This window comes from Quercus suber, unplaced genomic scaffold (assembly GCF_002906115.3).
Source record: "Quercus suber isolate HL8 unplaced genomic scaffold, Cork oak 2.0 scaffold_631, whole genome shotgun sequence".
Taxonomy (NCBI): Eukaryota; Viridiplantae; Streptophyta; class Magnoliopsida; order Fagales; family Fagaceae; genus Quercus; species Quercus suber.
The window spans coordinates 243,370-270,286 of NW_027070073.1; the positions used below are offsets into that span (position 1 = coordinate 243,370).

At 38.5% G+C, this 26,917-nt stretch overlaps 2 protein-coding genes across 2 annotated transcripts; both read left to right on the top strand.

The window, feature by feature from the left end:
* The first annotated feature begins 8,696 nt into the window (after positions 1 to 8,696).
* On the top strand, positions 8,697 to 9,305 carry LOC136064130 (uncharacterized). The gene has a single exon (XM_065765465.1). The coding sequence runs from the start codon at positions 8,697 to 8,699 to the stop codon at positions 9,303 to 9,305; it is 609 nt and encodes a 202-aa protein (XP_065621537.1).
* An 862-nt stretch (positions 9,306 to 10,167) lies between these two features.
* Positions 10,168 to 23,386, top strand: LOC112025726 (tRNA-specific adenosine deaminase TAD2). Its single transcript, XM_065765461.1, is given in 9 exon segments — positions 10,168 to 10,696; positions 11,383 to 11,460; positions 13,096 to 13,133; positions 15,496 to 15,562; positions 20,566 to 20,725; positions 20,810 to 20,884; positions 22,211 to 22,233; positions 23,181 to 23,225; positions 23,227 to 23,386. Coding segments are annotated over 8 exon segments (540 nt in total). The 5' UTR covers positions 10,168 to 10,696; positions 11,383 to 11,394; the 3' UTR covers positions 23,293 to 23,386.
* Positions 23,387 to 26,917: the final 3,531 nt, after the last annotated feature.

Consider the following 26,917-nt stretch of genomic DNA (forward strand, 5'->3'; position numbering starts at 1 on the left):
TAAATTAAATATATATTATAAAGTTAAAAGTTAATACTGATATGCTTGTAGAAATCAGTGGGCTGAAGATTCCCGGATCTTGATCTCTGAGAGAATCCTGTAAAACAAAATCAGATCAGAGGAGACCGGTGGGTGCCGGCCCAGGGTCCTCCGATGGCAAAGTTAATATTGTCACTCGTCGTCTAAAGAAAGTACAACTGAGAAAAATGTTTCTTTTTTCTTTTTCAGAGTTTTTTCATACCTTGCCTCCTTGCCGATTGCCCCTTTATATAGTGTTCGGTAAAAACGGTTACCTTGCAACTTCTCCGGTTGTTGCGGATTTAGAGAGCAACCGCTCGTAACTGCTATAACTGATTATTTACTGCGGAACGGTTGCTGGAATATTGCGCTCATTGAGAGTAGACGCAACCTTTCACCTTGTCCTCTCTACCTTTGGCAGAGACAAGATGTCACTATGATGAAGGCTCGTCCATCCTTACGGATGGACGCCTTTTTCACAAGCCTCGTCCTTGCTCCTCAGCACGAAGGAGGTAAGGACGAGTGTCCACTATTGGCCTGGACGACCTCCCCATGGCTTGGACGAGCCTTGTGGACGAACCTTTTGGAGGGATGTTCCTGCCTCCTCATCAGTTGCCCCCTGTTCACATGGGTCGTTCAGCTAATTGGGTAAGTTTATCCAACTCGTCCTTAGATGTTATCGGCTGATTTAAGACAGAAGCATATGCCACGTGTTAGCTCCTTATTCGCAGTTAGTCTCGTCGATTCATTTCTTCGAGACAGATGCCACGTGTCACTTTCGCGTTGGTGGCGTCGCTTTAAATGCCCAGGTCAACATCCTATAAATAGTTGAATCTCTTCCGTGCCTTACATTTCTAGAATTTTCTGCCTTTGACATTCCTCGTCTAGAGCCTCGTCTAGGAGTTTTCACGCGTTTATAGCCCTCATCCGTCTTAGAAACAGGTATTCTTTCCTCCTTCGTCTTGTAGGTTTCTTCAATTTTTCTTTTTCAAAGAAAATGTCAGCAACAGTTATCTCTTCGTCTAGTGATAGCGTAGAGAAAGAGATAGACGAGTACTACGACGAGACTAGTACTAATAATTCCAGTACTTCTAGCGATAGTAGTGGGGGAAATTCTTCGGACGAGTACGTTTCTGGAGTCCCTGGTGTTCCTTTGGAGGTTGTCCAAAACCAACTTAGGAAAGCCTCAGGGTCCCAGGCAGGTACCTCGTCCAACTCTCCTCCAATACCACAGACGATCAGACCACTGTTGTTAGTTGTGCTTTAGATCATTCCCTCTAAGACGGACGAGCAGAGGTTAAATAATCTTAGGACGTGGTACCAAATCCCGGACGAGTTCAACCCCAGATTACCAGTCCGTGGAGAGTGGTGTTGTGACCCTCGTTTTGGGATAGGCGTCTATGAAGCCTATCTTTTGGGGGGCCTAAGATTTCCATTAAATTCTTTTACCAGGGAGTTACTACATAGGTTAGGTTTAGCAGTATGTCAGTTTAATCCCAATGCATGGAGATTGATTATCTCCATGCAAATTTTGTGGAGGGAAGTATTTGGAGGGACCGTCCTCTCACCGTGGACGAGTTCCTCTTTTGTTATAAACCTTCTGAAATTCATCAATCCCTTGGCTTTTACCAGTTCACAGCCAGGGGTAGTGATGGTAGATTGATCAAGTCCCTGGCCTCGTCTGATAGGAAATGGAAGACAGAGTTCTTCTTCGTCTCTGGCTTTGGGCTGGTAGCCCTGCGGACGTGGGCCGGGATACATTTGGTCTTATACTGGGGATTTAGGGAACCTTCGTCCGAGGGTAAAGTTTTTGTCTCCCTTTTTCTTTTTGTTAATATTATTGTTTGTTTATGTCTAACTTTTATTTATTTTCTTTTAGCCGTGGGACGACCTTCCTTAGCAAATTCCACCGCGACCGCGTCCACAGGGCTCGTCTACATTCGGACAGGGATTTTCATTCCTTAGTTACACTCAGACGACTTGCCAAGTGGGGACTTGGTCCTAAACCATCTGAAGAAGCTCTTGCACACGAGATTACTGTACGAAGAAGTAAGTTCTAAATCCTAAGTGTTTTATTGTTGTTTCTCTCGTCTTCGTCCTAAAAGAGAGTTTTCTTTTCTCCTTTTTTCTTTTTTTCTTTTTTTTTTTTTTTTTTTTTTTTTTTTTTTTTTTTTTTAAGGAATGGCAACAATGAAGGGGAACAGGGAAAGGAGGTAGCTGCTGAAGGGACTCGTCTTGAGGGCGAGCCTCAATCTCGTCCACACGGTGGGGAGAAAAGGAAAACTCTATCCAGAACCTTGGATTTGGGGAACCTCCCAGCCGTCGCAGCAAGAAAATCAAACAAGTCTCGTCCCAAGCGAGAGTCAACCTACCTCCGTCCCAGCCACCTACCCAAGTAGTTGACGTTGATTCGTCTACACCTATTGAGACCCCCCGTCCAAGACTCCTACGCCCACAACGACCATCCCACCTCGTCCCAGCCTTCCAAAGGGTTGCTTCAAACATTGTTGAAAATGAGGACTTAGCCTGGGAGAGGTTTCAGAATGCTGTGCTTGAGGAGGACATAAATGCTTGCTAGAATGTCCTTGAGGGAGTTTGAACACTCAGGTGTTCATGATCTTTTCAAGGTATGGAGTTCTTGAACTCGTCTTGACAATAACACAAGGATCACCCTGTTGACTTCTCTTACTCGTCCTTTCTTTCAGGCCATGTCAAAATTTTATGGCAGCCTCTAAGCAGGCTACAGAGCTGGACAAGACGAGGGTCTTGCTGGAGACGAGGATCCAGGAGGTGAAGGCTGGTCTAAAAAGTGGGCTGAGGTGGCTGCTAGCGCTAATGAGAAGGCAAAGGAGTTAGAAAATTTGATCGAGGAGCTGAGGAGCGACGCTGTGGAGAAGGATACTCGTCTTGATCATCTTCAGAAAAAGAATGACGAGTTGAGTTCTCTTCTTTCTCAAGCACGAGAAGACGCAGTGAAAGAATTCAGGGCGTCCAAGAATTGCACTGATCTCCTGGACACAACTGCGCAGCTGGCTTTGAAGATTTCAGGATGGAGGCTATGGAAAACTTTCCTGAAGTTGACTTTAGCTCCATCAAGCTCAACCTAGGCGCTGCTGCAACCAGCTCTCTCCTCCAAACGGGTCTGAAGACGTCAATATTGAGGACGACGCCTCAACTTTGCCTCCTCAAGACGATTCTCATGTCGATGTTCCACCGTCTTAAGGACGAAGACTTTTAATCAGTTCTGTTATCTTTTGTTTTTATCTTCTTTTGGTCCACTATTGTTGGGACTTTTTATTGTAATGCAAATACATTTAACTCGTCCATGGTTAAGGACGAGTTTATGCAAAACAGCTTTTACGTTATAAGGGTGTTTGGTCATTAGTTGTCCGCCCTTGAAACAAATTGAGTAACTATTATTGTTTTTCATTAATGTGTATGAACGAGTCTTTATTTTTCACATACTAGCCTTGATGTTTAACTCGTCCATTTACACATTTTTATCATTTCTGTCTGAATTTCACTAAGTGTGATTCATCCATAATAATTCAGCTTTATTGACTTTCTATTTGTTTTTGCCAATTTCCGTCCTGAGGATATGCATTTTTACTCGTCCATGGACAGATCTTTGATTGCAAAATTACTCGTCTATGCACTTGTTCATACTTCAGACAACATTTTACTTCACCCTTTATGTGAACAAGTGTAAGTTATCCTTATGACGAAGTTAAATTTGTTTCGCCTCGTCCTTTAATTTGGACGAGTTTTGTCCTTTGATTTGGACGAGTCTTACTCGGATATCAAGTTGCAACTCGTCCTTTGTTTTGGACGACCCTTACTCGTATATCAAGTTGTAACTCGTCCTTTGTTTTGGACGAGCCTTACTCGTATATCAAGTTGTAACTCGTCCTTTGTTTGACGAGCCTTACTCGTCTATCAAGCTTTACCCGTCTTCTTTTGTTTTGGACGAGGTTATTTAGATGGCATAAATTTCATTTCAGCCCTTTATTTGACGAATTTGCCTTGGAAAAATTTAAACGATACATCTCCGCGTCCAGATTTCTTCGTCTTGAGCTTTTCAGCTCTTGGCCACATGAAAATCAATATTAAAAACAAACATTATATACATAACATATGTGTTTAAAGACGGGGCATACATTTCATAGGCTAACGCCTTTGTTCAAGCAGACTACTTCATAGGCTAACGCCTTTATTCAAACAGACTATAATGCTATTCACAAGTTTAACATAACAATAAAGCCACACAATATGCAACAACAAAGTTTTATTTTTAACCCTTGAGCTCGTCCAGAGTCATGCTCCTCCAAGCCAACTTTTTACTGATAGTATTTCCTTAAATGCTCCACATTCCAAGGGTGTTCCAACTTTCTCCATCAAGGGCTTCCAAATAGTAGGACCCTGGTCTTTTGCAGTTGATGACTTTGTAGGGGCCTTCCCAGTTTGGTCCTAGCTTCCATGTGCTGGGTTCTTTGTTGCAAGGAAATCCGTTTCAAGACGAGGTCTCCTACGTTAAAACGCCTTGGCCTTACCATCGCATCATACCGCCTAGCAATGAGGTTTTGTATCTTGCCATCCTTTGTTCGGCGTCTGTCCTTACCTCGTCTATCAGATCAAGGTCAACCGGAGTTGTTCCTCGTTATCTTCATCTTGGTACTTTGCACCCTATGACTGGCCATGTGTACTTCTACAGGTATGACTGCTTCTGCTCCATAGCTAGCTTGAAAGGAGTTCCCCTGTAGGAGTTCTCGCTGTCGTTCTATACGCCACAAGACACCTGGAAGTCTTCTGGCCATCATTCCTTATGCCCCCTTCAAGCCGAGTCCTTTTTGAAAATTTGGTATTACAGTTTGTCTAAGAAAAAAAAAAAAAAAAAAAAAAAAAAAAAGGGGTCTCCCGTCATACGCACCGGTCAATATTGTATTTCAATCGCTTTGGCTAGGAAAGCCTCCCTCAGTTATGAATCTAGACGTACCCAAAATTTAAAAAAAATAAATAAAAGTTTCATGAATTTAGACGATGGTTTTTTTTTTATAATATTTTTTTGGACGAATATCTAACTTTTTAGTCAACAAAGTGGTTTAGTCTAGCGTATGTATATTATAGTCTCCACGGTTTATCATTTTTCTAGTGAAGTTGGACCATGTTTTTCCATAAGTGCCAGTATCGATCTAATGTATCCGATTCCTCTACTTCCCTTGACTTGACAGGAAAAGAATAAAAATTCAGCCACGGCTTTCTTGATATGGTTCTAGGTAATCCACTATTACGGTTTCTTCTTCTTCTTTTCTTAAGAATCTACTTCGATATGACATCAAGTATGCCCACATGGTAAAAATATTGGGATTATCACACGTAGAATCTTCATACATATAATTTGAGGCATAAAGCCATAAATTTATGGTGGAGTTTTCTTAATATTATTTAAATATTTATTTAATTTTCTATTTTATAAATTTTTTCCCTAAAAAACCGTTTTTGTACTTTTTATAAATGAATTACTAATTAAGTTTTTGTATTTAGGTTTTGCTATCATTTTTTTGTTCACTTCATAATAATCAATCAGTTAAAAACATTATAACTTAATTGGTACGTGTTTATAATATTTAGGGTATAAATTCTTCCTTCTTGTTGTAATTATCGAATTATCAAAAAAAAATTATAATAAGTAATAACTAATCTTCTTAATCTACTTATGACATAATTGATCTTAAGTAGAATTTTATCAATTTTAATTTTGAAAATTTTGTTCTGCATTATGTAAATGGTTTGTGCTTTAGAATAAAAAAATTCATTTTATATAATCTAGATTTGTTATCTTAGATGTTTGAATGTTATTATTGATGGTGATCAACAATAAGTATTCTTCGTCCATAATGATCATCCAAGACCAATAACATCCAAAATGGTCTTCAAAAAGGATAAAGTAGGAATATGCACCACAAACATAAAATACGGACGTCCAAGCATATCATCAAAAGGAAATCTTGCCTTCTAAGGAGAACTAGGTCATCCATACCACAAAAATATGGACGACCAATAAACACTTAGTAATTTTCTAAGTGTTTTCCATAATCTCAAATGGTTAGACCACTAATCTTGATCTTCAAACGTGAGGTGAATTCTCCGAAATTCGCTCCACTCTCCCCTCTAAGTCCACACATCTCCCACAATGTTAGTGACACCTAACAAGTAGACTCACTCAAAACTCTCTATAAAAAGGACCAAGGTTCATCCAACCAAGGTATGTTCTACTATTCACCCACTTACTACACTTGTGTATTAGAAAGAAAACTGGCTTAACCGTCAAAGGGTCCCTAGCCGGTTCACCCCAGTCAACTTCGATAGTCTTTTCCAATGTTTTCAAGTCATCCAACCATTAAAGCTGGAGTATTCAGCTTCCTGATTTTTATGCATCATCAATTGGCGTTGTCCGTGGGAAAGGTTCTAAGTGTTAGCCACTTTACTTTTTGAGACAAAAGGCTGCATGGTCTGGACTAGGTCAATGGCCATAAGCCCGGAACACTAAGAGAGTGGAAATGCCTCTAGTCATCCAAACCGTGGACTAGCACCGCCACTAACGTCCATCCAACAGCAATTGCAATCCATTGCAGTTGTAATGGCAAATTTGACACAACAAAACCGAGAATTAACTAGGGAAGTCAATAGAAAAAAGCAACGTTGACATTGACATGCCGAGGAACCTAAGTAGAACTCAGAGAATGGAGGGGCAGAGAACAGCGCTAAAGGAGGAGATCAATCTAGAGGCACCATCACTTGAAGGGTGCCACATTTGGAGAAAGAGATGGATTAGACGAGAAAGGCCATGGAGGAGATGAAGGACTCTGTTAGGATTTATGTGGAACTTGTTATGAACATATGTCATTTAGAATTGGCTAATCCTTTGACAAAACGCACTTTACTTATAATTGGGTAAATCTAAGATGTGTTTAATACTTTAAGAAATAAGAGTTCAAGTCCAAGTATTGAAACCATGCAAATCTGTTCAAGAATCAAGTAAAGAAGTGTTGTTCATTAAAGCGTAATAAATATCTCGACAGATGTATCTATCGAAATTTAATATTTGAAACTTGACAGATTGCTCGACAGCTGTATCTATCGAGAATTACGAAATTCAGATTTCCAAATCTGTTTTTCATGCATATCCAAGTTATTTGTGTAGGATTCCTTTTTTCACAACACTAGACATATATAAGGATTATTTTAAGGGCCGTCTCAGTTAATGCAAAGGTTGTCGCACTTATTGTTACATACATGTTGTGATCGGAGACAATCTGCCCTAATTCATCTTTCTCTTGAAGAAGCTGCTGCGTTTGTACGCCGTATGGTTTTGTAACCAATGAGCTTCTTAATCTTCATCCTGTGGATGAACTGAAGAACTTTACAGCCAACATCCTTCTCAAGTTGGTGTGTTAGTCACATACTAGGATCTGTGCATCGATTGGTTAGTCATGTACTTGGAGCCGTGCATTGAAAGGAGAGATTGTCACTATATTACAAGTCCAATTGTATATTGGGGTAAGGGTTCAACTGTAGGTTAGTATAAGATACTGGGATTCCTTTACTTGTAACCGCTTATTTTGATAATAATAGATTTTCAGGAGTTGTGACCTTAAATTCACCCTGTTGGGTTTTGCCTCAGGTAGTTTTCCCCATTCATAAACAAATCACCCGTGTCAAATTTAATTTTCACTGCATTTAGTTATTTGGTGATTTGTTTGTGCTACCATACATATTGCATGTTAATTGACTTAATTAATTCACTTGGCTAATTAATTGGTTAATTTACCTAAGAGGTCAATACATTATTGGCCTATCAGACTCCATGAGGAGGACGAAACATGTGGATGATCTCGTCCACAAAATTAACTATCCCTTCACTATGTCCATCACAAGTCATCCTTTATACTCCAAGTTCAAAATGCCTACCTTGGACTCATATGATGAAACGCGAGATCCTTGTGATCACATCACTACGTTGAAAACAACAATACACCTCCAAGGCGTTCTAGATGAGATCATGTGCAGAGCTTTCCCTACTACTTTAAAAGGCCTAACTAGGGTGTGGGAAAGGTTCTAAGTGTTAGCCACTTTACTTTCTAAGACAAAAGTTTGCATGGTTTGGGCTAGGTTGATGACCATAAGCCTAGAACACCAGGAGAATGGAAATGCCTCCAGTCATCGAAACCGTGCACTAGCACTACCACCAGCATTTGTCCAACAGCAATTGCAGTCCATGGCAGCTGCAATGGCAGATTTGACACAGCAAAACCGAGAGTTAACTAAGGAAGTCAATAGAAAAAAGCAACGTCGACATCGATGTGCCGAGGAACCTGGGTAGAACTCAAAGAATGGAGAGGCGGAGAACAGGGCTAAAGGAAGAGATCAATCCAGAGGCACCGTCACTCGAAGGGTGCCACATTTAGAGAAAGAGATGGATTAGATGAGAAATGTCATGGAAGAGATGAAGGACTCCATGAGGAGGACGAAACATAGATGATCTCATCCACAGAACTAACTTTCCCTTCACTACATCCATCACAAGTCATCCTTTACCCTCCAAGTTCAAAATGCTTACCTTGGACTCATATGATGGAACGCGAGATCTTTGTGATTACATCGCTACGTTCAAAACAACAATGCACCTTCAAGGCGTTCTAGATGAGATCATGTGCAGAGTTTTCCCTACTACTCTAAAAGGCCCAGCCAGAGTGTGGTTTAACAAAATACTACTAAACACTATAACTTCATTTCAGGAGTTAAGTAAGTTGTTCGTCAACGACTTTGTCAAATGTCAAAGGCATAATTGTTCCTCGTCCAGCTTGCTGCATATAAAGCAAGGAAAGAACGAGAGTCTTCGAACTTTCATAAACCGATTTAACAGGGAAGCCCTGCTAGTAGATGAAATGGAAGATGAAATCCTCTTGACAGCCTTCAACAACGGAGTTACCTCCGATTTGTTCATTCACAAGCTAGAAGAGCCACAGATAATGGCCAACTTGATACACTCAGCTTTAAGGTTTATGAATGCTAAGGACACAATCATTGCCAAGAAGAAGAAGAAGGCTAAACGAGTGGAGGCTGGGTACATGCACCATCCAAAACAAGGCCCTCATCCAAAGAATGCCAAGATGGGAGAAAAAAAGAGATTGAAATGGCAGGTGTACTTGCAAGTTAGATTTGTGAACTTGTATGAAAAATGGATGAGCTATCTAACGGTACATTTTGATGAAAATGCTCAAAAGTGATAAAAATGAAAGCTTTAACATCATAAAATTGAGAGAAAAAGAAAGCATTGCAGGGAAAGTAAAGAAAACAAGGAATGTACGTGGAAAACCCTTAAAAAGGGGTAAAAAACCACAGGTGAGCAAAGGTAAATGTCCCTTACTCCTTCAAGCTCTCTATTATGTGAAAAATAGAAGTTTTCCTTGTACAATGATAATATTCTTCCTAAAAGAGAAGCTTTTTCTCCACCTCACTTCCTTACAAACTTTCTACTCTTTTCTCTAATGTTCTCTCTTGGTTCTTGCCCTAATAGTCTAACAACATGTTCCTCTTATAGTCCGAGGAATGTTGCTAGGTACAAAAGACAGGTGTCAAACCATGATTCCTCTATTTGAATTCTAATACAGCTGCTGTACTATGTAATGGTTGGAGGAGAGAAAGTAAGCATGCTGAAGTCAGGGTAGCAATGTGGAGAGTGACTCTGCCACTATGTGGGGAGCAATCCTTGAACAAGGAAAGGAACATCAGGGGCATTAAGAGTAGTGCACATGTCCTTGATAGTGGTCTAGCACAAGCACAACCAGTAAAAAGGGAGGGATTTCATAGACTTTGACCACAGGGGGTCACTATCTCCCTTTTATGAGTGTTAAGTGTCCATGTCAAATGCAAATCTCACTCTTCCCCAAGATGATCACACCACTGGCACAGACCAAAAATCCTTTCCAACAGCCAGCGTTCCTCTCCTTTGCTCACAACCATTCCACATGTAGTGACTAGATCCCGCCATGTCAAGATTCTCACATGCCTTAGCTGGTGTACTGTACCAAATCCAAGAAACAAACCCATAAACACAGTAACTAACACAGTACTAAATCAATCCAAAACTACAACACAACCACAATACTACAAAACACTTCAAAAATCTCTCTCTCTCTTAAACCGCACTGCTTTCCACAACACATTCTCAACCAACAAGTTGCTAGTAACAGAACATAAATAAGAAGCATATATGGAACTTACAATTTTGGGCTTTCTCAAAGTCAGAAGGGGTCCTTGACGCACGATCAGAACGAGCCCACCAACGGCCCCCAAAAAAAAAAAAAAAAAAAAAAAAAAAAAAAAAAAACCGCCTCACGAAGAGGGCAATCCAGCCCACACAGCAGCAAGGAGCCACAGAGGGGCAAGAAACAGCCACTTCCCGAAGCAAAGCTCGCGAGAATGGCAGAGAAAAGCTTGAGCGCACGATAGCAACTGAGGCTTAGCATACGCCGAGAGAGAAAGGAGAGACTGGGCTCTCATCTCATTACTTTCTCTCTATTTCTTTCTTTTTTAATACCTTCATTTGCACAAGTTTCATACAACTTCGACTTCAACGACAAATCTCCATCTCTCTGCCTCTGGGACAGAAACAAAGGTACTCTCTCCTCTCTTCGCTCCCTACTTTTCTCTTCTCTCACACCATCTACTTCAAATCAACCTAAAATTGCTTACACTAATTCTTCGTTTCCCTAATTATATTATTTATTCATGACATTTCGTTTCTTGTGGCTCTGTAAATTGATGATAATGGATCAGCTTAACCTATGGTTGTGTTTCTTATGATTTGAAATTTGATTTATAATCTTAATCTTAATCTTAACCTTAATTTTGGGGAGTTAGATCATAAGGGTGACCTTGGCCTTATGGGAATATAAGCATATGTATAGCTTGTAAATGCAGACCCTGCCCTCGTAAGGGACTGTAATGCCTGCCTGATTTACAAATTAAATATTTGTTATAGTTTTTCATCTTGTGTTGGATGCTAATCTTTTGTTTGTGATCAAATTACTATTTTCAAGAAATGAAAGGAAAAAGAAAAGACAACTAAGTGATTTTGCATTCATTGCTAGTTGTACAATTGTTTCATGATTGGCAACTAAATCAACTACTATGTCATGTAATTGAAAGAATTTACTATCAATGTAGGAATCTGTGATTTTAAAATTGTAAGTCTGATCTGATTTCAAAATACAAACCAATATTACATGTTGCTTTTGTCTCGGGTGCCTAGGCACATGATATTACACTTGCATATCTTTTCTAATATTTACTTCTTTTTAGGTTTTGGGTTAGATGGCATCACATGAGGAAGATTGCTCTCCCAATACTCTTGCGTTTATGGAACTTGCGATACAGCAGGTAATGCATAGGCCTTCTCATTTATGCTAGGACTTATTGCCACTTATAACTTACACTCTGTTTGTTTCGACGAAAATGTTTTCTAAAAAATGACTCGTTTTCTAGAAAGCATATTCATAAAATGAGTGCAGTTGAAGTGAGAATGTTAAGATGAATAAGTGAAAATATATGGAAAGATAGGATCCAAAATGAGGGTATCCACTTGAGACTTGCAATTTACGCCTTCAACTATTATAACGATGTCAATATGCCCCTTCCGTTCTGGTCCGTCACATTTTCGCCATTAACCTACCTAAAAACGATGTTGTTTTTTCTATTTTCTTTTAAAAAATTGTTGCTTTTGTGATGGTCAAATTCTAATGGATATGGATGAAAGGGGCGCATTGACATTATTGGAATACTTGAGGGTGTAAATTGCAGGATTTCATAGTCAAGGGACCGATTTTGAAGCAACCTCAAACTAAAAGGGTGTAAATAGTATTTTCGTGTTTTGTTTTTTATATTTAAGAAGTATGATGGTTTTTGCAAGTGAATATGGAGTTATTAGCTAGAAGATCACCTTTAGCCTATAAGAGATAGTAGTAGTAGTAGAAAGAGCCCCTTTGTCTCTCTCTTGTCATTTGATTATTCTCATGTTCTAGAGAAATATTGACACTGAAAGCATGAACCCATGGCATATTTTTAGACTTGTAAGAATGGGAAACAACTGCCTCTCATCTACAAAATGAGTGTGCTATTACATCTGGAATTGAGCCAAGCTTTGACTGTTCAAATGCAGCTTGATTAGTAATCATTGTGTTCAAACTCATCTTAAGATTGTGTCGAACCTTGTGTTTCTTAGAACGCTCTACAAGTGGATTGCAGCAATGGATTGTCTTTCTTTTTCTAATGTGTTGGATTTTAGAGTTGCTAATCTTTTAAACCAAACATTATAATCTCACATTCCTTAGAATCTTATTAGATTCCCAATTAAACCAAACATAGGAATAGTTACATTCCTAAACATCCAGATTGCAAGGCATCACATTCCCAGGAATCTAAATGCCAGGAGTAATGTGGATTCTCCCGTACCAAATGCCACCTTATAAAAAAAAAAGTTATTATCAATTACATATATTATTTTGTTATTAGTTCCATATTGGAGCTACTTCATTGGTCAATCAAAGCTATCTTATGTTCAGATTTGGCTTGTTTATCAAAAAAGCCTAAAAATGCTAAGAACGGCTAATTAGTTGAATAAATAAGTGAAGTTGAGCTTTTTCCTGAGCCAAGCCCAGCCTGTTCTTGAGCAATTTCACTTGTTGCAGCTTTATGAGCTGTTCTTGATGATTGGACTTGTTGGGCTTTATTGCTCACAAGTTTTGTGGTTTTTTTGGAATTCATTAAGTTTGGAGTGCTGGAAAATTACTTATTAGTTGGTGGCCTGCTCTGATCTGCAGATGCCATTCATTGCTGCTGCTTAGCTGAGGGTTGACTATATTAGCTGGAAGCAACACAGAGCTTCATGTTGATTTTCTTAGTGTGCATGCCTAAGTTTATTCTAGTATTCTCTTTAGTATTTAAACTATTGTTTTTCTTTTTGGAATTTAAATGGTTTCTCTACTGAGTTTCTTGTTCATTCCTTTCATGTGGCAGGCAAAGCTTGCTATGGACAGCCTTGAAGTGCCTGTTGGGTAAGCTGTTTGTTGTGCTGTCTTTTTGTATGACGGTTTTTATTATTGGATCAGTAAAGATGAACTTTATTTTTTTATTTTAAAAAGACTACTATCTAGCCGCAGAGTAGACAGGTGGTGTAATACTACAGGCCTATACAATCAACAAAATGAGCACAAATCTAAAACTTCTACAAGTGAGGAAAAGGAAAGATCACTTATCACAGACATTACATTCCCCATCATCCAATCATACAAAGAACACAAGAAAAAACGTTTCAAGTCCAGTATGGAATGTTCCCCTAATAAATGTGACAATTCCACTCTCTCCGAATAGTCCACATAGGACACAACTGAATAGCCCTCAATTATCTGCAGCCTGGCCACGCCTGAAATCCCCTTCCAACAGGCCAGCGCCTCCACCGCTTGTTTAGGCATCACCCAAGAAACACCAAACAAGCATAGTAAAAAAGACCATAAGCTACTTGCATAGGTGCAATGAAAAAGCAAGTGGTCCACAGATTCCTCATTAGTCTTGCACAAACAGCACCAATTGACAACACAAATGTTCCTCTTTTTCAAATTATCCAGTGTAAGAGTCCTTCTTTTTTGATAGATAATAGAAAATTATATTATTGAGAAAAGGAACAATGTGTTCACGGTGGTGAACCCACTGCACCTTAACATACTTCTCCAAATACTTCTCCAAGGGAAGGAATGTACACAACCGATTGTGAGGATTTTATAATATGACTTAATAGCAAAAAAGCCACTCTTTTCAGGAACCCAACATATCCTATCCTTCACTTGCTGGTCAATGTTGTTGTAGTATAGAAGATAAAAAAAGGCCTGTAAGCCCCCAACTCCTAATCATGAAGTGACCTTGTAAAGATAACATCCCACACAATATCCCCCATTGTTCCAACAGATAAGATCAACAACATGAGTTTCTTTGCTCTGAGCAGTTTGAAACAACACTGGAAAAGCCTCTTTAAGAGTAATCTCCCCACACCACACATGATGCCAAAACCAGGTACACCAAGCATTCCCCACCTCAAACCGAATGCAATGAGAAAACCTCTCTCACCCACTTCGAATGTTTTTCCATAAAGTTTCACAATAAGCATTTTTCAGAAATATGTACCTTTTAATTGCTCTACAAGATATATTTGCTAACATTGTGAATAATACTTCACAAAATTTCATGGCATGCCTGTCACCAATTGTACTCTAAAAATTTAGTGCTATGACAGTTTAAAATATTTTCTAAGTGCCACTGTTTTGTGAATTATTTTACTTTGTCAGAAACTATATTTCTTGCTGAATTCAGAGTTTGTATCCCTGCAATGCCCTGTCCCTGATTAATATTTCTCTGAGCTTTTATAGAATGCCACAAAACTAAAGCTTGACTCGAACACAAGTTCAAAAATATGAAGCTTCAACCTTATAGGTTAATTATACAATCATTTTCTCTGAGTGTTTATAGAATGCCACAAAACTAAAGCTTGACTTGAACACAAGTTCAAAAATATGAAGCTTCAACCTTATAGGTTAATTATACAATCATTTAAAAAAAAAATCTGGTACACTGTTTTTCCCCCAGTCATTTTTTAAGAAAAAATTATAAATGATTATGGTGGGGCTGCTTTGGCTGTATCAGTCTTTTACAATAAGAACACTAACTATCACATTTAGTGAGTTGGACTTTGACTTATAGCTTTCAAAATGTTTAGTTTAGGGCTTCAGGTTCCTTTTTAGCTGTTGACAATCTACACAAGTCTATTCTTTATTTTTTGGTAAGTTATACATGCAGCTAGTGGGTTTTGAACCTGCAATCTCACCCTTCATCGTATTATTATGGGAGGAGGAACTGTATTTTGAGGTAGAGCTCATTGACTTAGGTGAGACTATTTATAGCTGAGCAAAGCATTGGTTTGAGAAATCTTGGGTTAATTTGTGCTGAGATTGGGTTATTTATGTTGATAGAAGCCTCATCATGTGACCCTTTTCTTATATAAGTCACATTGTGTGAACCAGGAAAAAATTAAATGGAATAACTTTCTCATATTTTGCTCCAAATAGCTACTCGAAGCTTGCTTTTCTTGCCCATAACTATGTTTAAGAGAGAGGCGTTTTCATTTGATCTTCAGGCCATGTACTCCTTCACATATGCAGGGCTTGGTGGTATGTGACTGTTAACTGTGTTGTGAAGATGGACATTACACTATGTTCTTACCTTCTTACATTATAATATAAGCTTTCAAAAAAAAAAAAAGTTTCATGAAGTGGTACAGTGAGTCTTTCTTAATTCTTATGCTGATAATTTATTCCACATTATATCTGGAGTATGATTTTATGGTTACATTATTAATATGATTACCAGCTGTGTGATTGTTGAGGATGGGAAAGTTATTGCCTCAGGAAGAAATCGAACTACTGAGACACGAAACGTAAGATCCACTTTTCTTTTTCCTTTCATATTTTGCCACTATGTGTTCTCTACTTGTTTCCATCATTTCAGAGTTGCTTTGATCTCCTTTTTTCTGCTTTGGTTTCCTTTTGTGTGTCGTAGAATTTAGATTTGCAACATTTTTTTTAACCACTTTATCTTGTAGTTATGAAGCTAATACTGGTTTATTACATCTAGTTTAACAAGAAATCAAATTGCAATCACTACCACATTTCATAGAAATTTCATCTCTTAGAAGGGACAGATCCTAGTTTTTTTTGTTTTTTTGATAAGTAAGAAAGGTATATATTGAAAAAGCTACTTCATGTGGAAAGAGCACAAAGCAAACCAAGTAGTACAAGGAGAAAAAGAAAAAGAACAAAAAAGAAAAAAGAAAAAATTAAATACAAAGGTAAGGAATAAAGGGGGGAGTCACTAAATGTGAGTCTCCAAGCTGGAGACCAGTCAAAAAGAGAACCACTAAAAGAAGTAAGCAACTAATCTCTCGAACTCTCCACGTCCTCAAACGTCGTCTATTACCTTCCCTCCATATACACCACATTAAGTACAACGGAACCAAATTCGAAATATTTAACGAGTGCCTCCCTAACTAAATTCCAAATATTTCATGTGTCTTACCAGGAACGGTCCCAAATATTCTCTTTGGTTAGGGAAGCACTCATCAAATATTTCGAATTTGGTTCCATTGTACTTAATGTGGTGTATATGGAGGGAAGGTAATAGATAGACGTTTGAGGACGTGGAGAGTTTAGGAGATCAATTGCTTGCTTTTTTTAGTGGTTTCTCTTTTTGACTAGTCTTGGGCTTGGAGAAACTTGAAAGGGTAGCAATGAGGTCCTAGGTAGAACATCTTCTTTCCTTAGAAGAAATATTATGGAGACAGAAATTGAGGATATTATTTATCAAGGAAGGAGATAATAGTACTAAATATTCCACAAGGTGGCAATATCCCATAGGTATTATTTGGGTATTTTGGAGGTGGATGGGGTGATATATGAGGAGAAGTCAGTGGTGGCTACCCAATTAGTACTGTTTTACAAAACATTATATCAAGAGACAAAGGAGTGGAGATCTTTTGTGGAGGGTTTGGAGTTTGATCAAATTGGGACGAAAAGGGAATGGCTTGAAAGGAAGTTTGAGAAGGAGGAGGTCCTTCAAGTTATAAGAGATATAGAAGGAGATAGAGCTCTAGGTTCGGATGGCTTCTCTATGGCATTTTTTTCACCATTGTTGGAGAGTTGTGGAAAAAGATGTCTTATCCATCTTTGAGGAGTTTCATCAGCACAATAATCTCTTAATACTACTTTCATTGCCTTAATCCCTAAAAAGAATGATGCATTTAATATTAGATATTTCCGGCTCATTAGTTTGTTGGGGAGTGTATAAAATCTTGGCTAAGGTGTTGGTGAACTGTTTGAGAGGGGTTTTAGATCAGCTAATATCAGAGTCTTAAAATGGCTTTGTGGGTGGAAGAAAAATTCTTGATTCAGTCTTTATTGCCAATGAATGTGTGGATAGCTGAGTCAAGAGTAAGATTTCAAGGGTTATATGTAAGTTAGATATTGAGAATGCTTACGATCATGTAAATTGGGAGGCACTCCCCCTAGTTTTGTTGAAGAGAATGGGCTTTGGAGAGAAGTGGTGTAAATGGATTCGTACTTGTATATCCATGTTTCAATTCTTTGTTTTGGTAAATGTGTCTCTAGCTGATTTTTTTGGAAGTTCGAGAGGACTGAGACAAGGGGATACGCTATCTCCTATGTTGTTTTTATTTATGATGGAGGTTTTTAGTAGGATGTTGAAGAGAGTGGAGGGGGCAGGTTTAATTCGAGGTTTCAAGGCTGATAATAGGCGGGATGATGGGGTATGTGTTTCACATCTCTTGTTTTGCAGATGATACGATTCTTTTTTGTGATGCTGATGTGGAGCAGATCCTTCATATACAAATTTTGCTACTTTGTCTTCGAGCTGTGACAGGCTTGAAGGTTAATGTGTGTAAGAATTAGACATGGCAAAACGGGCGGGTCGGGTCAATCGGGTTGCGGGTTAAACAGGTCATTTTAAGCGGGTCAAAATTGGGTTCGGGTCAATCGGGTTGCGGGTCGGGTCGGGTTGACCCGTATTTTTCACATTAATTTTTTTTATTTTTTATTTTTATATAGAAAACAACATGTATCTGTCATTTGGAAAGTTATGCAACAAATTACTTAATATAAAATGCATTATTTTGAATTCACCACTTATATCAAGAATGAACTCAGTTAAACTTATTAATACTTATTCAACAATTTTAAAATTATACAAATCCTAACATTACTATCTAAAACAAAATAACACAAAGATAAGTAAAACAAATACACAAGTTTTATTTCTACACAATATCAACATTCCAAATATAAAACAAAATTACAAATGACTTATTGGATAACTCATTTGATAAAGAATAAAAATATATAAGAAATTTACAATCTTGAAAATTAATTTTATAATCTATTATTAGTTGTGGTTGACACTCTATTTCAATTTGAAATATACTTTGAAATTTGATTGCTTACTTATTTATACATGGTCTCTTTTATGAATATTATATTATTGTTAAGCAACACACACTCTAGAAAATATCATAATTTATTTTGAAAAACCGTTTATTTTGGACATAAATTATTAAAAAATAGGTCTAAGTATTCATAATTTATGCTAATTTGATACTTTAGCTTCACTATTTTCACACTTGTGAATATTTCTTACATGTCTACAATTTTAAATCTATGTTTTTAACTCTACTGTAACCATATTATCTTGGCATGTATTTTGCTATTTGATATCTAAAAATATTTACTCATTACAGAATGTTCAACCATTAATCTTTCAATTAATTTGCATATAGTTATGTAAATGTATCAATTGTTTCCTTAAAGTTCACAATAAACAATTAAACCAATATTGTCTTAGTTTTACCATTTTTTTACCCAAAAAAAAAAAGTTTTAAAAAAATGCTTTGGGTTCGGGTCGGGTCGCGGGTCACGGGTCAACCCGTTTTTGCTTCAAGTCAAAAAAATCGGGTTCAGGTCAGGTTTTTCGGGTCGGGTTGGGTCGGGTCGGGTCAGAAAATTCTGACCCGTTTTGCCATGTCTAGTAAGAATGAAATGGTTCTAATATGGTTCTAATAAGGGAGGTTGATAATGTGCATGCTTTGCCAGAGATTTTGGGTTGTAGGGTGGGACTTTGCCTATGTCTTATCTTGGCATGCCTTTGGGGGCTTCTCTTGATTCCCTTCTATTTGGAATCCTATTTTGGAGGAAACTGAGGGCAAAATTGGTGGGGTGGAAGAAGCTTTATTTGTCAAAAAGTGGTAGATTGATGTTACTTAAGAGTATGTTATCGAGTCTCCCTACCTATTATTTGTCGCCTTTCTCCATTCCTACTCATGTGGCTAATAAGATTGAGAAGTTGCAAAGGGATTTTCTTTGGGGAGGTATGGGGGTGAGTCCAAGACACATTTAGTAGTATGGGACAAAGTGCATGCACCTATGGTCAATGGTGGCTTGGGAATAAGGAAACTCGCTACCTTTAATAATGCCTTATTAGGGAAATGGCTATGGTGTTTTGGGTTGAGAAGACAAGACTTTGAAGGAGGGTGGTAGCTACTAAGTTTGGGGAAAAGCAGGGGGATGGACTTATAAGTTGGGTAGGGGTGTGCATGGTTGGGTTTATGAAGAGCCATCCGAATGGGTTGGGAAACATTTAGCCAACATATTTGGTTTGAGATTGGGGTGGGAAATAGAGTAAAATTCTGGCAAGATTGTTGGTGCGAGGATCAACCTCTTCAATTGACTTTCCTAGTTTTGTATGAGATTGCCATTAATAGAGAGGCCTTAGTTGAGTTCTCCTTAGCAAGGCAGGGTGTGGGGGAGAGAAGGAGTTGGGATGTATGTTTCACTCAGGATTTGAATGATTGAGAGTTGGATTTAGTCGTGGATTTCCTTCATACTTTGGAATCCAATACCCATTCAACTGAAAATGGGGATCGCATGAGATGAAAGATGAAGAATGGGGAATTTGATATCCAATCGGTTTATAATGAGTTGCGAGGTCCTCTCTTCGGCATCTTTCCTTGGAAAGGCATTTGGAAAGTTAAGGTCCCTTGATGAGTCTCTTTTTTTGTTTAGCCCGCAGCTTAGGATATGATACTCACGGGTGATAATTTGAGACTTAGGGGCTTCGTTGTTGTTGATTTGTGTGTTATATGCCGTTGTTGTGGGGAGACCGTGGATCATTTGTTGCTTTATTGTGAGAAGGCTCATTGGTTGTGGTATTTTGCTTTTCGATCTTTTGGGGTTTCGTGGGTTTTACCAATAACATTACCAAATTTTCTTTTCGGTTGGGGAAGCATCTTTCAAACGTTTGGAATTTAGTTCCATTGCATTTGATGTGGTGTATATGGAGGGAGTGTAATAGGAGGACATTTGAGGATGTAGATAGCCTGGAAGACTAGTTGCTTGCTTCTTTTAGTGGTTCTCTTGTTGACTAGTCTCTTTTTGTTCATTATTTATCTTCTCTCTTGTATTTTAAGTCTTTTTCTTTGCTTTTATATTTTTGACTTCTTTGTGCCCTTTTGCATAATGAAGCTTTATTTATATAGATTTTTCTTACCTATCAAAAATAACTAAGTAAGTTGTTCCCAACGGTCAAGCACGAGTCAAGCAACTTGACAAAGCTTTTAAGCCTATTGATTTGGGGCTTCCCTGAGTTCTTGAATAATATTATAGTCGTGACTTCTCAATTCAAACATCCTTGAAAAAGTATGACACTTTAACCTATTACATTTGTTTCTTACAGATAAAATAACAGTAATCATATGTAAAATGTTAAGGCCTTCCACTTTTAATGCTATTTTCAGCTGTGACTAATGCTTTTTAACTAATCTTGTGAGATTTTTTATTATAAAATTTTCAGTAAAATTGACTAGCGGTATGTGTGCAGGCCACAAGACATGCGGAGATGGAAGCTATTGATATTCTTCTTGAGCACTGGCAGAAAAATGGACTTTCAAAGTTAGAAGTCGCTGAAAAATTTTCAAACTGCTACCTTTATGTTACCTGTGAACCATGCATAATGTGTGCAGCTGCTTTATCAATTCTTGGTATGCTCTTAACTCTATTAAAGGAAATTTATTTTATTTTTTAGGCAATAATCTGATCATTGCATTACCTTGTTCTCTCTCTAGGTATAAAAGAAGTATGTTATGGCTGTGCAAATGATAAATTTGGAGGTTGTGGATCAATATTGTCCTTGCATTTAGGTAGCTCTGAGCCACTTAAAAGGTTTATTTCTGGAACCATCCTCACAGTTAAGTTTTTGTTGATTGGTTCAATTTATTTTCTATTCCTTGGAAAACTTGCTTTTTGTTTCTCATAATAAATTGTTGCAAATATATTTGAGACTCTGCCATATATATATATATATATATATTTCTTGATATGATATAAAGTGTAATTTAGGGGCATAGCATTACTGAGAGAAAAGTTAATAAAACAGCCTTAACATATGGCTGATATTCAAACAAATCCAGAGAAAGACCCTCCAAAAAGTTCGTAAAGCATATGATATAATTCTTATTGTGTCAAAAATCTGCTAGTTGTTGATATTTTGTTTGTGAGATAGCTACACAGATCATCATCTTCTATGTTACTATAGCAAAATTGGTACATTAAGTAACCTGTGTTGACCAGTCCATGCCTCAACTTTTCAACCAGCAGATAGCAGAAACATTTAGTGATGACTAAGTTTTATCTTTGACATAACCAATAAATGGCACCATTGTACAAAAGTAATGATACATGAGGTGATGGTCTATTATCAATGTCCTTGATAAAAATGCATCTCTTTGGCCTTACAAAGCTATTGGATATGAGAGGAGAATAAAAATATTACAAAAAGCTAGTCATCAAAAAAAGAAAAGAAAAAAAAAAAAAACCCTATAAAAAGGCTAACCATAATACACTATTGTTAATGTTAAAGAGAAATCCAAATGTATGGCATGGGAAACATGGATGAAGAAGGCTCCATTGCTATTGTTGCATACTCTTGTTGGTGTGTCAGTGGTGTGGACACCAGAGCAAGGATGCAGGGATTGTTTGCCATAGTTGCCATATTGGGGGTGCCACTTACTATCCCGTAATTACAGACTGTATTGTTTTAGATAGTTTCTCATTTTACCAGTGGACATTTTCAAATTTTGAATGTTTCTTTTATTATGATCGAGAGATTTACAATGATGTATCAATGTCTAATTGTAGTCTTTGGAGCCCATTGAAGGGGACTCCACAAACGTTTTGGGCAGTGCATTTTGAATGAGAATATTTTCTAGTTAGAATTGTTCTTGCATGGTGATTCCAAGCACCCTTAGGTGGTGAAGCCTAGGGTTTTATTTTGTTTTCATATTTTCCTGCTTTCCTCAAACACGTTCTGCATCAACTTGGATTAGAGCGCCCAATCCCCCTCCACCCACTCCAAATCAGACTAAAGAAGAAATCAACCTCAACCACACTTGAACAAAAACCAAATACATACCTTATGGAATCATGTGAAGCCCCTTTTGACTGATGATGCCCCATTAAATTTGCAGAGTCACCAAAGCTGCCAATTGCGGTCAAATGTTGCTGCCCCCAAACTGACCGAGAATACCGCCACAAAACCCAAACAGTCCATGAGTTCCACAAACCTCCTCGTGCACCGCTTTGAATCCTAGAGCCCAACCCCTTCGAAACAGCAGCTCAACACAATGAAACCTGAGTCAATGGAGGGGGGATCAGACTCTGATACCATGTTGATGCAGAACATGTTGGAAAGCAAGAGAACCCTAGGCTTCATCACCTAAGGTTGATTGAAATCACCACCAAGTGAGAACAATTCTAACTGGAAAATTTTCATTTAAAATGCCATGCCCAAAACATTTGTGGAGTCCCGTTTTAATAGGCTTCAGAGATTACAATCATACATCGATACATCGTAAATCTCTCAATCACAATAAAAGTTAATATACAAATTTGAAAATGTCAAAAAACAATAAAATAAGACTCAAGTCAACTGTCCCTTGCCTCTTGTAAGTCTTCAAAGAGGGCTCCAGTTATGTTCCCTGTCATGAATACTTTCTGCTGACACAAATTGATTTTAGTTATCATTTATCCTTTAATGGTGGACAAAGTTCCATTTCATCTATTTTCCTCTGTTCTTTTGTCAGTAGTATATTCTCTCTTAATAATTTACTAGTTTCTCTGTGTTTTTGCTACCTTCTTTGACGATTGTTAAATACAAAATTTTACAGTCTCTGGTTTCATTTGCCTTCTTTAGGGAATAATTCTATGCTTTCGGAGTGTTGTCACAAAGAAAGAAAACCAAAATTTTCTTGACTTGGTAGTACCCAAGAATATTTTACTTTCATATTAGATTTGAGTCTGGTTCCGAAAGTAGAAATCTAAAAGAAGAGTGTTTACATAACTTTTCAATTGTTCTTTATTTTTGTATGTACTCTGACTAATTAATGCATTGTGAAGTTCATTCTAATGGACAGTCTGTAACTTTCTCTTTAATGATAGTCATGGTGTTCTCAAGGAGAGGGATTTAAATGTACTGGAGGAATAAATGGCATCAGAAGCAGTCTCTCTTCTACGAACATTCTATGAACAAGGGAACCCTAATGGTATGTAAGTTCATCATAATTAGGCTCCATTTGGCTGCGTTCAAGGAAGCAATAAATCTTTTTTGAAAGAATTGGAAAACAAAGAGAAGAATTCATGAGTCACATTTGGAAATGCATCTCATAATTAACCTTCTGCAAGACTAAAATATTACTCTCAAACATATTGGTGTGCTAACCATGGCATTACTGGTAACACGCTGCACTTCTTATAAAAATCATTCATTCCAAAATGTAAGGAACAAANAGAGGACCATTTGAAGGATCTCGAGGATATATTTGGCACCCTTCGCTCCTATAACATGAAGCTTAATTCGAGTAAGTGTGCATTCAGAGTAACAGCAGGAAAATTCTTGGGCTTTATAGTGTCTCAAAGAGGTATCAAGGCCAACCCAGACAAGATTAGAGCCATAGTAGAAATGGTCCCCCCGAAGAACGTGAAAGAAGTGCAGAGTTTAAACAGCAAAGTAGCTGCCCTTAACAGGTTCGTATCAAGGGCGATGGACAAATGTTTGCACTTCTTTCGCATGCTGAAGAAATCTTTCGGATGAACTGCCAAGTGTCAGCAAGCATGCAAGGAGCTAAAGGCCTACCTCTCTTCCCCACCACTGCTAAGTCCTTCGCAACCGGGGGAAGAACTCTTCCTATATCTGGCCGTCTCCCCGGCAATCGTCAGTGCGGCCTTGGTTAGAGAAGAAGAAAAGGTTCAAAAGCTCGTATACTATGCCAGCTATGCATTTCGTGGTATAGAGGAAAGGTATCCACCAATGGAGAAGCTCGCATTCACTTTAGTTATGGCGGCCCGAAAACTTATGTTGTACTTCCAAGCACACATGGTAATCGTCCTAATTGACAAGCGCTTTCGACGGGTAATAAGCAACCCCGAAGCTGCTGGTCGATTGGCACTGTGGGCGATAGAGTTAAGTGAGTTTGATATTCAGTACCAATCATGCACTGCCATCAAAGGATAGGTCATCGCTAATTTCATAGTAGAGTTCACCAATGGGGAAGACAAGGGGGCAGATGAATGTCCACAGTGGAGCATACATACAGACGGGTCCTCTAACAGGCAGGCCGGGGTGTAGGAGTCGTGCTTCTCTCTCCTGAAGGAGACCAGATCAATTGTATGGTCCGCCTCGACTTTCCTACCACAAATAATGAAATGGAGTACAAAGCTCTAGTAGCAGGGCTTGATCTCACCAAAGTAGTAGGAGCCGCAAGCGTAGTTATTCACTACGACTCTCAGGTCCTCACTAACCAAGTAAATAGGGATTATGAGTGCAGAGGCGAAAGAATGAAGAGATATCTGGACCAAGTAAGGAAAAGGGTAGATGAGTTGAAGGCCAAAATTATCCATATCCCCAGAGGAGAGAACGAGCAAGTTGTCCGACTTGCTAAAGTCGCTTCAGCCGAACATATGACTACCCTTGATAACGTACTCTCTTTTGTTCAATTTTCTCCACTAATAGATTCCGTCGATGTGCAGGAGATAGGTTCCGAAACCAATTGGACCACGCTGTTAGTCTCTTACTTGAAAAATGGCGTCTTACCAGACGGAAGGGAAGCCGTAAGAAAACTGAAGGTCCAAGCAGCATGATTCATCTTGATGAAGGACGTCTTATATAAGAGAGGCTTCTCCCACCCCTACCTAAGGGTTTGGGTCCTGAGGAAACGGACCACGTCATGAGAGAAGTCCACGAAAGGATCTGCGAAAACCACTCAAGGTCACGATTGTTGGCATATAAGCTAATTCGAGTGGGTTACTACTGGCCCACCATGCAAAAAGGCGCTCAGACTTACATCAGAGCCTATGACAAATGCCAAAGATTTAGCAATATCATTAGACAACCGTCAGAAGAGTTGACCCCTATGATAGCCCATAGTCATTCCTTAGTGGAGGTTAGACATCATGGGGCCATTCCCAATTGCGATGCGACAGCTAAAGTTCCTGATCGTGGGCATAGAATACTTCATAAAATGGGTGGAAGGTGAAGCCTTAGCCACCATTACGGAGAGGAACGTGCGAAGCTTCCTATAGAGATCCATCATATGCAAATTTGGGATCCCTAGAGTCTTAGTTTCAGACAACGGGAAACAATTCGACAACAACTCCTTCCACGACTTTTGCTCGCAGTTAGGAATCAAAACTCACTACTTCTCCCCCACCCACCCATAAGCTAACGGATAGGTTGAAGTCATGAACCGATCCTTGCTCAAAATTATCAAAACTCGGCTCGAGGGGGAAAAGAGTATATGACTTGAAGAGTTGCCAAGCATACTATGGACATACAAGACAACGGCAAGGACGCCCATAGGAGAGACACCATTTCGGCTAACATACTGGAGCGAAGTAGTCATTCTAGCCAAGGTCGAACTCACAAGCTACAGGGAGGACAATCATAATGAAAGCAAAACAACAAAGCTATGTGTCTACAGCTTAATCTAGTTGACGAAGTCAGGGAGACAGTAGAACAAAGGCTCGCACGATACCAGAGACCACATGGCTAAGCACTACAACCTCCCGAGTTCAACACAAAGACTTTCAAGTTGGAGATCTTGTTTTCAGAAAGGTCATGGGCGCTGATTAGAGACCCTACCCAGGGGAAGCTTGGCCCCAACTAGGAAAGACCTTACCAAATCACTTCATGGAGAAGAAATGGCACCTACCACCTGGAGACGCTAAACGAACGGAAGTTGCACCATTCGTGGAACGCCGAGCACCTACAGAAGTACTACTAGTAAAAAGGGTGGCATGAAGAGCCGCAACCCTTTATTTCTAGTTTACCTTAGTTAATTTTAGCTATACTCAGTTTTTCTATTTACTTTAGTTTTTGCTACAATAATTCTTTTAAAGCCCAAAGGGCAGGTCTTTGTCTTTTTAAGAACTACTTTTTCTACAAATGCATAGTTTATTACAATAAGAGGAGTTTATTCAGATATGGCTAAAGTGTTTATCTACAGAAAATAGTCCATAAAGTGGACTAGTCCATAAAATGGACAAGTCTACAAAGTAGATGACTTTATTTTTTAGTCCATAAAATGGATAACCTCATCCTAAAAAGGGTGAAACAGTGTTAAGTCCACAAAATGGATAAATCCAAGTCTACAAAGTAGACAACCCTAATATTCAGTCCATAAAATGGGTGACTTCATCTCAAAGAGATGATAGATAAAGTCCATAAAGTGGACACATTTATTAAAATAGACGAACTTATCAAATAAAGTAGACAACTTCATCCTAAGAGGATGAAGAATTTTGAAGTCCATAAAGTGGATGACCTCATCTCAAAAGGATGGAAAATTACTAAGTCCATCAAGTGGACGACATTGTTAAGTCCATCAAGTGGACAGCTTCGTCCAAAAAGGGGTGAAGAATTGATAAGTCCAAAGTAGACAACCTCATCCCAAGAGAATGAAAAATTATTAAGTCCATAGAATGGACAAGTGTATTAAGTCCATAAAGAAGACGAGCCTATCATTAAGTCTATAAAGTAGACGAGTCTACCATTATCAGTTATAATATCCACAAAATGGATGGTTGTGCAAATCCCCAAAATTGACGAGTCCATAAAGTTGACAAGTTCGGCCACCAGAGGATAAGGTTAGTTTTATTAAAAGGTCCACAAAGACGATAGT